The sequence below is a fragment of the Hyla sarda genome, chromosome 3, assembly GCF_029499605.1.
Source record: "Hyla sarda isolate aHylSar1 chromosome 3, aHylSar1.hap1, whole genome shotgun sequence".
NCBI lineage: Eukaryota > Metazoa > Chordata > Amphibia > Anura > Hylidae > Hyla > Hyla sarda.
In genome coordinates this window covers 90,744,346-90,757,725 of record NC_079191.1, presented here as the reverse complement: position 1 = coordinate 90,757,725, position 13,380 = coordinate 90,744,346, and the positions used below count along the sequence as shown (strand labels likewise).

The following is a 13,380-nucleotide window of genomic DNA, read 5'->3' as shown; positions in this document are numbered from 1 at the left end:
GCACATTGTAGGCGTTCAGTGGTGGATGGACTCACCGTAGGCCCCATCCTGCAGCACGCTGTGTGCTCCACCATCTTTTTATTATAGCTAGCAGTAAGCTTTTCAGCAATATGTCCTACAGTAAACTCTTCAGTTCACCTGGACCAGACAGGTTAACTTTTGTTCCTCACATGGATCATTAAACCTTAGGTGTCCATGACTGTGTAACCATTTCTCCAGTTGTCCTTCCTTGGATTACTCAGACACTTGCCCATTTATCCCGCTTTCTACCCATCAACTTTCCAAACTGACTGTTTACTTACAACCTTATATATGCCACCCCTTAAAGGGGTACTCCACTGCTCAGCGTTTGGAACAAACTGTTCTGAACACTGGAGCCGGCGCCGGGAGCTCCTGATGTCATATCACCGCCCCCTCATGATGTCACTGTCACTCCTCCTCCCAAAGACTTACATTGAGGGGGCGGGGTTATGACATCACGCAGGCTCCAGCTTTCAGAATAGTTTGTTCCAAACACTGAGCAGCAGAGTACCCCTTTAACAGGAGCCCTTGTAACTAAATAATTAATGTAATTCCCCATATTCTATTGCTATCGTAAGCTTGTTATGAGCTTTTTACAGTTTAATTGCAGCTATATTGAGCAAAATTCCCTTTAATCGTAGGGGTGTCTAAGTCACAATTTCAGCATATGTTTGTGGAATAAGTTGGCTTGCCTTTTTGAAAGGATTTCTTCCAACATATCCCACAGTGCACTGGCAGTGGCTCTCTTCACTTTAAATGCCTGAATGTAGTCAACTAGTGATCATGTTTGGACCATTTCTAACATGTAAACATATTATTTAGTAACTGCTTGAATGGGGCCGCTGCCAGGTATATGTCAGCATTTCAGAGCATTTTTCAGAAAAGCAATTTTCTTTTAAATCAACTGGTGCCAGAATGTTAAACAGATTTGTAAATCACTTCTATTTAAAAATCTTAACCCTTCCAGTACTTATCAGCTGCTGTATGTATTTCTTTATAAATTAATTTTCTGTCTGACCACATTGCTCTCTGCTGACACCTCTGTCCATGTCCGGAACTGTCCAGAGCAGGAGCAAATACCCATAGCAAACCTCTCCTGCCCTGGACCGTTCCTGATATGAACAGAGGTGTCAGCAGAGAGCACTTTGGTTAGACAGAAAAGAAATGCAAAAAGAAAAGAACTTCCTGTGGAGCATACAGCAGCTGCTAAGTACTGGAAGGGTTAAGATTTTTAAATTGAAGTAATTTACAAATCTGTTACACTTTCTGGCACCAGTTGATTTAAAGAAAATTGTTTTTCAACGGAGTACCCATTTAAATCTGCTCAAAAGAAGTATTTTGTGATCTTGCCCAGATTGGTCCGCAGTTGGCAGACATCACTGGTGTTACTGTGTTACCTTCGTAGTAGTAGGTACCAATCATTTAATAAAGCCGTGGCCTCCTCCACTTAACCAAAACATTCTATTCATATATATTTAATAGGAATAGTGGTATACAATATACTGGTTGTGTGATCAAGCAGCAAACATTTCTATCCCTGCCATCATTTTTCTTTAGGGTAGGGTCACATTTGCCGTATTTTGCTGCATATTTGCTGCTGTATATTTTCCTATCCAATGGGTAGCAAAATCAGCTTCAATGGGTAAGAAAAAACGCAGCAGTAAATACGCACTAAAATACGACACGTGTCCCCCTAATCTTAAAGTGTCCTTTTTGACATATCATAGAGACATGTCAAAAGATTTGATGGTCTGGGTCCCAGTGCTGAGACCCCAAACATTTATTGGAATACAAAGATTTGCGCATTACCGTATTTTTCGCCGTATAAGACGCACTTTTTCTTCCCCAAAACTGGTGCGTCTTATACGGCGAATACACATTAAAACCGGCGGTCCCTGTGGCCATCAACGGCCGGGACCCGCGGCTAATACAGGACATCACCGATCGCGGTGATGCCCTGTATTATCCCTTCGGACGCGGCGATCAAGGCTGACCGCCGTGTCTGAAGCGAAAGTCGGGCTGTTCTGGACCGCCGCGGCATCCCGAACAGCTTACAGGACACCGGGAGGGACCTTACCTGCCTCCTCAGTGTCTGCTCCGTGTCGGGATCCCCTGCATGGCGGCGCTCTCCTTCGACATCATCACATCGTCGTGCACGCCGTCCTGTCATCCAATAGGAGCGGCATGCATAGCGACATGATGACAGCGACGTGATGACGGCGACGGAGAGCGTGGATCCCGGGGAAGAAGACGTCCGGAGCGTTGGGGACACCCTGGGGACGCGGCGACAGCGATGGAGTGACATCCAGGGCAGCGGTGACAGGTCCGGAGCAGCAGGGGCACGTGAGTACTACCTCCTATCCAGTGGTCTTCAACCTGCGGACCTCCAGATGTTGCTAAACTACAACTCCCAGCATGCCCGGAGAGCCAACGGCTGTCCGGGCATGCTGGGAGTTGTAGTTTGGCAACATCTGGAGGTCCGCAGGTTGAAGATCACTGTTGGGTGCGGAATCTTTTTTTTCCAGATTTTGCACCTTTAAAATTGGGTGCGTCTTCACTGGGATTCCACTGTCCTTTTCACACAAAGTTTTTGCAGCGGACATTCCGCCACGGAAATTCTACTTTCCGCATTCCACAGAAATATAAGATCAGTCCTTTATTTTGCGGAATTCCAATTGAAGTCAATTGGACTTGAATTTCGGCAGAATTCTGTGTTCTGAGGAGGCAGAAAATTCCACCGCAAGCTTTGCAGAACTGAATTTTTGCGGAATTGCAGAAATTCCGGCGTGTGAACATACCTTGATAATGGAGTCTGTCTAGTGAACCTGGACAGAGATCACACCGAACATGCGCATAACCACACGCTGCGCTTGTCTCGTTCTAATGATTGTTCTCCATGATATGCCAAACAGGTACTGCAGCCAAAATGTACTTTTCCTCTATGCATAGGTTACGGAATCAGTAGGTGGGGTCCCCGCAGTTGGACCCCCAGCGATTTCCGGAATGGGACCCCGTCTCGTTTAGTGAGGAGCGCGTGTAGTCTACCGCTAAACGCCACGTGCTCCATTCATTTCTATGGGAGCGCTGATGATGCCCGAGTGCTGGACTCAGGTTTTTTCGGCACTCCCATAGAAGTCAATGGAACATGTGCTGTCTATGGCAGGTGCTCCTCACTCCGTTCCAGAGATCACCGGGGGTCCCAGCGATCTGACCCCCCCCCCCCCCCCCCCCCCCGTGATCAGCTACTTATCTCTTATCCTGTGGATAGGGGATAAGTTATTTTGGCTACAGTTCCCCTTTAACATAGAGCCACTTAATCCACTGCTTCCAATATTTAAAGGAATACTCCACTGGAAAATATTTTCTTTTAAATCAACTGGTGTCAGAAAATTAAGCAGATTTGTAAATTACGTCTATTAAAAAAATCTTAATCCTTCCAGTACTTTTCAGCTGCTGAATGCTCCAAAGGAAGTTCTTTTTGAATTTCCTTTCTGTCTGACCACATTGCTCTCTGCTGACATCTCTGTCCATTTCAGGAACTGTCCAGAGCAGGATGGGTTTACTCTGGGGATTTTCTCCTACTCTGAACAGTTCCTAAAATAGACAGAGGTGCCAGCAGAGAGCACTGTGGTCAGACAGAAAGTAAATTCAAAAAGAAAAGTACTTCCTGTGTAGCATACAACAGCTGATAAGTACTGGAAGGGTTAGGATTTTTTAATAGAAGTAAATAGGAAATCTGTTTAACTTTCTGACACCAGTTGTTTTAAAAGAAAATGTTTTCCACCAGAGTACCCCTTTAATAAAGACATTCCTAGGATGAGTTCTTACCTCTCCACCACATCTTCTCCGTTCCAGCATGTCGAACCATCTCTTCCAGCCAGGTCCCCATCACACAGCCGTTCTGCCAAGGTGGTATAAAATGCCCGTGATGGCTTCATGTACTTGATGAAATCACTGAAACAAATTGAGATGGATCAACTAGTGCAACTCTAAGGTAATGGAGATGAGGTCAGAAGGACACAACACACACAGGCATAGCTGTAATGTGCCAGCAATGTTAGACTACACAGCAGGGGGCAATTTTTTTTAATTTAAAGGGGTATTCCAGGCAAAAACTTTTTTTTTATATATATATCAAATGGCTCCGGAAAGTTAAACAGATTTGTAAATTACTTCTATTAAAAAATCTTAATCCTTCCAATAGTTATTAGCTTCTGAAGTTTTCTGTCTAACTGCTCAATGATGATGTCACGTCACTCACGGGAGCTGTACATGATGGGAGAATATCCCTTGCATGATGGGAGAATATCCCCATAGGAGCTGAACAGCTCCCGGGACGTGAGTCATCAGAAAACAGACAGAAAACAGCAACTCAACTTCAGAAGCTAATAACTATTGGAAGGATTAAGATTTTTTAATAGAAGTAATTTACAAATCTGTTTAACTTTCCGGAGCCAGTTGATATATATATATATATATATATATATATATATATATATATATATAAAAAAAGTTTTTGCCTGGAATACCCCTTTAAGTCTGGTATTATTTTTCTCAAAAGCCTATTCTATTCTATTTTTGCTGCTGCCATAAAATCAAATAAAAAAAATAATAAAATAAAAAAAAATTTTAAAAGCAGAAAAAAAGGATAAGTAGAAAAAAATAATAATAAAGAGTTAGAAAAATACTAAGGCTTTATATACAAGGAGACACACAGCATCTCTGTGGCTCAGTACTACATGTATGGTATATGGGCATACAAGCCAGTAATCAGGGGCTTAGCTATAGAGGTAGCAGTCGCATCTGGGCCTTGGTGCCTACGGGGGCCCCAAAGCTAATCTTCCCCATAAGAGACCAGTATTATAATTGGAATATGGGGCCCTTTTGCAGATTTTGCATCGGGGCCCAGAAGCTACAAGTTATACCTTTGCCCGTAATAAAGTCATGCATACAAAATGTTCAAGTATTCTATCTACAACAGAGATATATTTTATGTCTAAATTTAAGAATGTGTGACATCTTTACATACTGCGTTATATAATGGCGTTATTGACATTATTTGTTCAGTTAGCATATGACAGGGGGCTGAACTCTATAAGGTTAGAGGAAAAAATCCCAGTTATTTAAAGGGCCGAATAATCTACAAATGTAACCTTCCCTAATACCTCCAGCAGAGGGCAGCACTAGGCAAAGGCTCCATCTGGCAAGTATCAGTGTAAAGCAGTGTTTCTCAACCAGAGTGCCTACAGCTGTTGCAAAACTACAACTTCCAGCATGCCCGGACAGCCAAAGGCTGTCCGGGCATGCTGGAAGTTGTAGTTTTGTAACAGCTGGGGGAATCCCGGTTGGGAAACATGTATTGACATGTGATAATCCTCTATTTCTAAGGAGAAAGGAAAATGGCTGACATAGATACACTCTTGCACACCACCAAATTGTTCAAAGTCAAATAAACTTTATTAATCACATAGAATACACAGATATTTTAAACCACATAAAACCATAAACATGCAAAGAAAAAACAAATCCACTCACCCCTATGGGAATGTATATGGCAAACGATGGTCCCCAAATCACAGATATAAATAGTCAGCTCCCACAATACAGAAAACGGAACTATGCGCAAAAATATCTATCTTACATGTATATGGTCGTAAAATACTGACTTTAATAATATATATATGTATATATATATATATATATATATATATATATATATATATATATAACTCAATGTGTGTGTATATGTTCCAGCATTACATCCAAACGGCTAAAGATATTAAAGGGGTATTCCCGGCAAAAACATTTTATCCCCTATCAAAAGGATAGGGGATAAGATGTCTGATCGCGGGGGGCCCGCTGCTGAGACCCCCGGTGATCTCCCTGCAGCAGCCCACATTCTATGCGTAGCTGCGTCTGAAGTTTTGGAAACCGCCGGGCTTCCGAGACGGGGACGTGATGTCACACCACGCCCCCTCCATTCATTTCTATGGGAGGGGGCTTAACGGCTGCAACGCCCCCCTCCCATAGACTTGAATGGAGGGGGAGTGGCATGATGTCACAACCCCGTCTCAGAAGCCCAGCGGTTTCCAAAACTTCAGACGCAGCTACGCATAGAATGGGGACTGCTGCAGAGAGATCACGGGGGTCTCAGCAGTGGGCCCCCGCGATGAGACATCTTATCCCCTATTCTTTCGATAGGGGATAGGATGTTTTTGCCTGGAATTCCCCTTTAACATGAAACTTGGCCACACGTTACTTATATGTCAACAACAAACATAGGATAGGTGATTTAACCCTTACTCACCCCCATTTGCAAAGGTCGGGGTTTTTGTTTAAAGTCCCATACAAGTCAATGGGAAATATATGTTACTGCATAACTTCCAAATGGCTGGTGATATTTCGATAAAACTTGGTCACATGTTACTTATATGTCCAATTATAATATAGGATAGTTAATTTAACCCTTAACTGCCCCCATTTGTGAGGGTCGGTATTTTTGTTTAAAGTCCCATGCAAATCAATGGCAAATGTATGTTCCCACATAACTTCCGTACGCCTGGAGATATTTCAATACCTGGTACACATATTACGGGTTGGGATAGGAGGTCGGGATAGGAGGACGGGATAGGAGGACGGGATAGGAGGACAGGATAGGAGGTTGGGATAGGAGGTCTGGATAGGAGGACGGCATAGGAGGATGGCATAGGAGAACGGCATAGGAGATCATGATAGCAGATCGGGGTATTAGGTCAGGGAAGGAGTTTGGGATAGGAGGTTGAGAAAGGAGGTCGAGATAGGAGGTCGAGATAGGAGGACGAAATAGGAGGTTGGGATAGGAGGTCGGGGTAGGAATACGGTATAGGAAGTTGGGGTAGGAATACGGGATAGGAGGATGGGATAGGAGGACGGGATAGGAGGACGGGATAGGAGGACGGGATAGGAGGTAGGGATAGGAGGTCGGGATAGGAGGTCGGGATAGGAGGTCGGGATAGGAGGTCGGGATATGACAACAATATATGAGGACTGGATATGAACTCAAAAGCTTCCTCTGTTGATTTTCCTCCACAACAAGGATTAGGAAGGAAAAACCGGGCAACGGTTCAGCTAGTATATATATGTGAGTGTGTGTATGTGTGTGTGTATATATCTGTGTGTATGTATGTGTGTATGTTCTAGCATCAGGTCCAAACATAGGATAGGTGATTTAACCCTTACTCACCCTCATTTGCCAGGCTCGGCGTTTTTGTTTAAAGGGGTAGTCCAGTGGTGAAAAACTTATCCCCAGCGGTCGGACCCCCCGCGATCTCTCTGTACGGGGCCCCGGCTCTCCGCCGAGATAGCGGATGTCGACCCCCGCACGAGGCGGCGGCCGACACGCCCCCTCAATACATCTCAATGGCAGAGCCGGAGATTGCCGAAGGCAGCGCTTCGGCTCTGCCATAGAGTTGTATTGAGCGGGCGTGTCGGCCGCCGCTTCGTGCGGAGGTCGACACGCCCCCTTCCCGCGGGCTGTCGGGGCTCCGTACAGGAGATCGCGGGGGGCCCCAGGGGTCGGACCCCCCGCGATCTGCAACTTATCCCCTATCCTTAAGATAGGGGATAAGTTGTAAACCACTGAGTCACCACTGGACTATTCCTTTAAAGTCCTAAACAAGTCTATGGGAAATATATGTTACTGCATAACTTCCAAACGGCTGGAGATATTTCAATAATACTTGGTCACGTTACTTATATGTCCACTTAAAATATAGAATACTTAATTTAACCCTTAACTACCCCCATTTGTGAGGGTTAGGGTTTTTGTTTAAAGTCCCGTGCAAATTTATGTGAAATGTATGTTCCCACATAACTTCCGTACGGCTGGAGATATTTCAATACCTGGTACACATATTACTTATGTCAAACAAAAAGATATGATAGGTAAATTAACCCTTACCTACACCCTTATATAAAAGATGGGTATATGGGACTTCCAGTACCTTACTCCACAAGCCCCGCTCTGCATCTCCTGGTGAATGTGCAGTCCAGCTTGCAAGCTACACCCCATCTCACAAACACACACCCACTGTTTAAGCCCCACCCCTTTTATTATCTACCCTTTTTGTTCATCGGTCTGGCTTGCAAATCCCTCCCAGTCCCATAAAGCCATTTCCCCTTCTATTTTCAGCTTACAATAACTTCATTACAAATCAGTCCCACCTGAGGACGGGATAGGAAGACGGGATAGGAAGTCGGGATATGAGGATGGGACATAGGGACGGGATATGAAGATGGGACATGAGGACAAGATATGAGGTTGAGATATGAGGATGGGATAAGAGGACGGGATATGAGTACATGATATGAGGATGAGATATGAGGACAGGATATGAGGACTGGACATAAAGAGAGGATATGAGGTCGGGATATGAGGACGGAATATGAGGACGGGATATGGGGTTGGGATATGACAACAATATATGAGGATGGGATATGAAGTCAAAAGCTTCCGCCTTTGTTGATTTTCCTCCCCAACAAGGATTAGGAAGGAAAAACCAGGCAACGTCAGGTATTCAGCTAGTAATTATAATAAAGTCCATTGTACTGTGCAAGACTTTAATAAACAATATCTTAAGAAAGTGTCATAGCATATGGCTAAATGCCAGATGCCATGCGAACAAAAACAAATAGTGCAGCAAAACAGAAAAATGTGCACTATAAGTGAAGCATACTCACTACCTATACAGAAAGGAGCAAAGCAATAATAAACCTATGTAAGTACAGGGACACCATCAAATGCCCACATGGTAATGAACCCAGGCGTTCTGCTACCGCTTCCTCAGAAGTTGTATTGGGTGGCTGGTAGTAAGCCACTTGCATAGACAGAGAAAATACCTGTATAGTTAGTGCTGGACAAGCTGGATTTATTTAGTGTTTGTGTGAAAGCATTATTTGTTTTGTAACTGAAAAATAAAGACAGGAATAACCATTTAAAGAGTTAATTTTGAGGGGAAAATAATGCTATAAATAGAACTGGTGACAGAAAGTTAATCAGATTTGTATATTCTATATAAAAAAAAATCTTATTCCTTCCAGTACTTATCAGCTGCTGTATGCTCCTGAGGAAGTTGTGTAGTTGTTTCCGGTCAGACCACAGTGCTCTCTGCTGACACCTCTGTCCATGTCACCTCTGTCCAGAGCAGTAGAGAGGTTTGCAATGGAGATTTGCTCCTGCTCCAGACAAGTCTTGACACAGACAGAGGTAGCAGCAGAGGGCACTGTGGTCAAACTAGAAATAACTTCACAACTTCCTGGAATGGATAATATTTTTAAATAGAAGTAATTTACAAATCTTTATAACTTTCTGTCACCAATTGATTTATTAAATGTTTCCCCCTCCTGGAGTACCCCTTTAAACGTCATTTCTATGTGCCTGTCTCTGACTGCTCTTTTGCCGCTGTTTGATGGGTGCTACAGAGCTAATCACCCACAGCTGAAAGATGTGTTGAGAATTGGAAATATAAACAAAAACGTGTGCATTTTCCTTGGGGTCTGTCCCCCCAAATCTTGATGGACAAAGCACTGTCTGATTATTCCAAAATATATGTTATGCTACATATCTGTTATAGGTATATATGACTGCTGGGCATTTGGAGTCTAGGACAGTTTTGAGTCACTGGACATGGCCAATGCTTTATATTGTGTGACTTGCTACAGCACTTCACATGCGCACACACAGACAAGCATACGTCTACATTGGGCATGCTAGGGGCCCGGAGCCCTAAGTGAAGGGCCACATGGGAGGTGCCTCCATCCCTGGGAGTAGTTGGGGAGTAAGGGTTAAATAAAAAAATAAAAATAAATAAAAATAAAATAAAATGGTTTTGTTTGAATACAGGTGGGTGCTGATTGGTCACTCACCTGTATCTGGGCAGATGTTCCTGGCCAGATGTTCAGCTGGCCTTGGATTGGTCGCTGGGTAACGGCGGGAACTTTCTGTGTTTATAAAAGTTGGTGCTGCTCCTGGTTCCAGTCAGAAGCCGACGAGTCAAGTAAAGAAGAACCCCCGCCCATCCCCCCCCCCCCCCTTGTTTTTTCTTATTTGCCCTTTGTCGTGGTCAGAGTTTGTTAAGAAGGGTGTCACCCAGCTAGGCTGGGCGGACAGGTGGTAAAATGCACATTGGTTTTAATATTTATTATTAGGTTTATCATTATGTTATGTTATTGGTTTTCTTAATAAACGAGGACCGCGGCCTGTTTATCCAAAATTAGTGTGTTGGTATCTTTATTTTTAGTTTAGTATTTAGTGTTAATTATTATATTATTATCTCCTCCCTGGGTATGGAGGCTAGCCCTCCCATGTACAGATCTAACCTGTAGATGGAGCTGAATGCAGTTCTGGGAGGCAAAACCTATGCCCAGTGTTGTATCTAGTGCAGGGTCTGAGAGGCAGAAGAAGACACAAGGATTCAAGCAAAAATTCCATCTTGCTTGAAGGGGACTTGAGATGATTTTTATTCTGTGTATTGCTTTGTATGTGCGGAGCTTTTCTTTTATATTATTTGGAGCACTATTAAATCTGCACTTATCTACAAGGAAATGAAAAGGAAATATGGCCCACTAAAGCTTACCTGGAAGGCTTCCAGCTCTGAGCCAGCAAAAAAAAGGAAAGTCTTTACAGAAAAAATGTTTCTGCACCTAACTACACAGCGGGGAGCACCCACCGAAACGCGGTCTACCCACTTATTATTTATTCCCTGTAGTTAATTTAGCGCTAATATATTCCGCATTTCTGTACAAAGAATACACTAACATGGTTCTCGTCCCCAGTGGAGCACACAATGTTTCTAATTCATCCCACACAATGTAGAAACATTTACTTATTTCTCCAAAAACCAGAGCTTTCCCATTCAGCTGCCCACTTGAGATGTCTATTAGGCTTCCTGATTTAAGTGTCCTATATCTGACACCACATACGTTTACATATAAGCTTTCCCCGTTGCCTAGCTACAGGTGCCAAAACTAATAGGTGACTACTGTGTAACTGAATGCTCCTCTGGAGGCCGGGGTTGTCACACAGTATTCTAAGTACCGTATTTTTCAACCCTATAGGACGCACCGGCGTATAAGACTCCCCCAATTTATAGGTGCAAAATCAAAAAAAATAAAGATTTTGAACCCAATAGTGGTCTTCAACCTGCGGACCTCCAGATGTTGCAAAACTACAACTCCCAGCATGCCCGGACAGCCGTTGGCTGTCCGGGCATGCTGGGAGTTGTAGTTTTGCAACATCTGGAGGTCCGCAGATTGAAGACCACTGCATAGGAGTTAATACTCACGTGTCCCCGCCGATCCGGACCCGTCACCGCTGCCCTGGATGTCGCTCCATCGCTGCCGCCGCGTCCCTGTCGCTCCGGAACGTCTCTGCTGCCGGCCGGGTATCCTCGCTCTCCATCGCCGCCATCACGTCGTTACGCACGCCGACGCACGTACGCGACGACGTGATGACGAGGAAGGAGAGCGCCAGCCATACAGGGGATCCCTGAACGGAGAAGACACCGAGGAGGCAGGTAAGGTCCCTCCCGGTGTCCTGTAAGCACTAACCCGGCTATTCAGTCGGGCTGTTCGGGACCGCCGCGGTGAAATCGCAGTGGTCCCGAACAGCCCGACTGAACAGCCAGGTTAGTGTCACTTTCCCTTCAGACGCGGCGGTCAGCTTTGATCGCAGCGTCTGAAGGGTTAATACAGGGCATCACCGCGATCATGATGTCCTGTATTACCCGCAGGTCCCGGCCGTTGATGGCCGCAGGGACCGCCGCGATAGGGGTGTATTCGCCGTATAAGACGCACCGACTTTCCCCCCCCCCCAAGTTTTGGGGAAGGAAAAGTGCGTCTTATACGGCGAAAAATACGGTAAGTAATTATGGTACATATTGATGATGTACAACCAGCACTTTGGACTTATCAAATTATCATTATAGCCCCTCTTCTGTACACCATATACTGAAATTGGCTTAACCCGCTGCCTTCTGCTGAATTAAGGTGCATGGCGACCTCTTAATTCTCTCCCAACAGATACGGTCGATGAAGAGAACGGTAAGGGTTGTTAAATATTTTTTTGCCTGGCCATAATGTTCTGGGACCAGACCAGAATACAAAACTATGTGTAATGACGGCCCATATGCCATTTCATATTTATTTAAATATTTTATTTTCTTAAATACTGTATTGGGAGTATATAGCTTTTATTGCAGCTGTCTCCAATGTTCAACTCTAAAAGGGTCTATTCACACAGTGTAATTTCTGCTTGTGGAATTTCCACTTGCAGAATTCCGCCTCAAATTAAAGCCCATAGACTTCTATGGGATTCCGCAATCCCATTCACACTTCTGAATTTCCGAATAGGAGTGCAGAATCCCATAGAAGTCTATGGGCTTTAATCTGAGGTGGAATTCCGCAAGCGGAAATTCTGCTGTGTGACTAGATCCTAATGTTATATTCACACTGCGGAATCTTTGGGCAGAAAATTTCCATCCAAAGATTCCTAGTGCGGCCACTGCAATGTGTTCCGCGAGTATTTCCGCCTGAAGAATGGCGGAATTTCCAAGCGGATTTTTCGCTCACAAATTCTGCTTCACAAATTCCAAACTGTGAATTTGTGAACGGAAACCCATTCACTACACTATACATTTTAGCAAGCGGAATTTCTGCCTGCAATTTCAAAGCGGAATTGTAGGTGGAAATTCCGTAGTGTGAACCTAGCCTAAGGCTAGATTCAGACTACGGAATCTACGGGCAGAAAATTTCCACCCAGAGATTCCGAGTGCGACCAGCGCTGACTGAATCAGTCGGCGCTAGGACCGCGCGGACACTGCAGTCTCCAATAGACTGCAATGTGTTCCGCGCGGATTTCCACCTGAAGAAAGAGCAACGTCTTTCTTCAGGCGGAAATTTCCAAGCGGATTTTCCGTTCACAAATTCCGAAGTGTGAATTTGTGAACGGAAAACCATTCACTACGCTAGACATTTTAGCAAGCGGAATTTCCGCCTGCAATTTCAAAGTGAAATTGCAGGCGGAAATTCCGTAGTGTGAACCTAGCCTAACTGTTGTGAAGCTAACCCTCCCAGCATGCTCTGGCAATTAGTAGCTGCATGTGTCATGGACTATATAAGACAACAGGGTGAGATCAGTAATAGGTTAGTGGGGAAGTTCATAAGAATTGGGGGAGATTTATCAAAACCTGTGCAAAGGAAAAGTTGCCCAGTTGCCCATAGCAACCAATCAGATCGCTTCTTTCATTTTGCAGAGGCCTTATTAAAAATGAAAGAAGCGATCTGATTGGTTGCTATGGGCAACTGGGCAACATTTCCTCTGGA

The 13,380-nt window shown here is 44.4% G+C and overlaps 1 protein-coding gene across 4 annotated transcripts in view; it reads right to left on the bottom strand.

The window, feature by feature from the left end:
* The window catches only part of LOC130361504 (glypican-5-like), a 352,385-nt gene that overhangs the window by 195,675 nt on the left and 143,330 nt on the right, over nt 1–13,380 (bottom strand). For 3 of the 4 annotated variants that reach the window (XM_056564558.1, XM_056564555.1, XM_056564556.1), the window contains one exon: nt 3,850–3,975. The exons of the other annotated variant lie outside the window; for it this stretch is intronic. In XM_056564558.1, the coding sequence (XP_056420533.1) occupies nt 3,850–3,975 (126 nt within the window). The remainder of the gene's footprint in view (nt 1–3,849; nt 3,976–13,380) is intronic. 4 annotated transcript variants of the gene reach the window in all.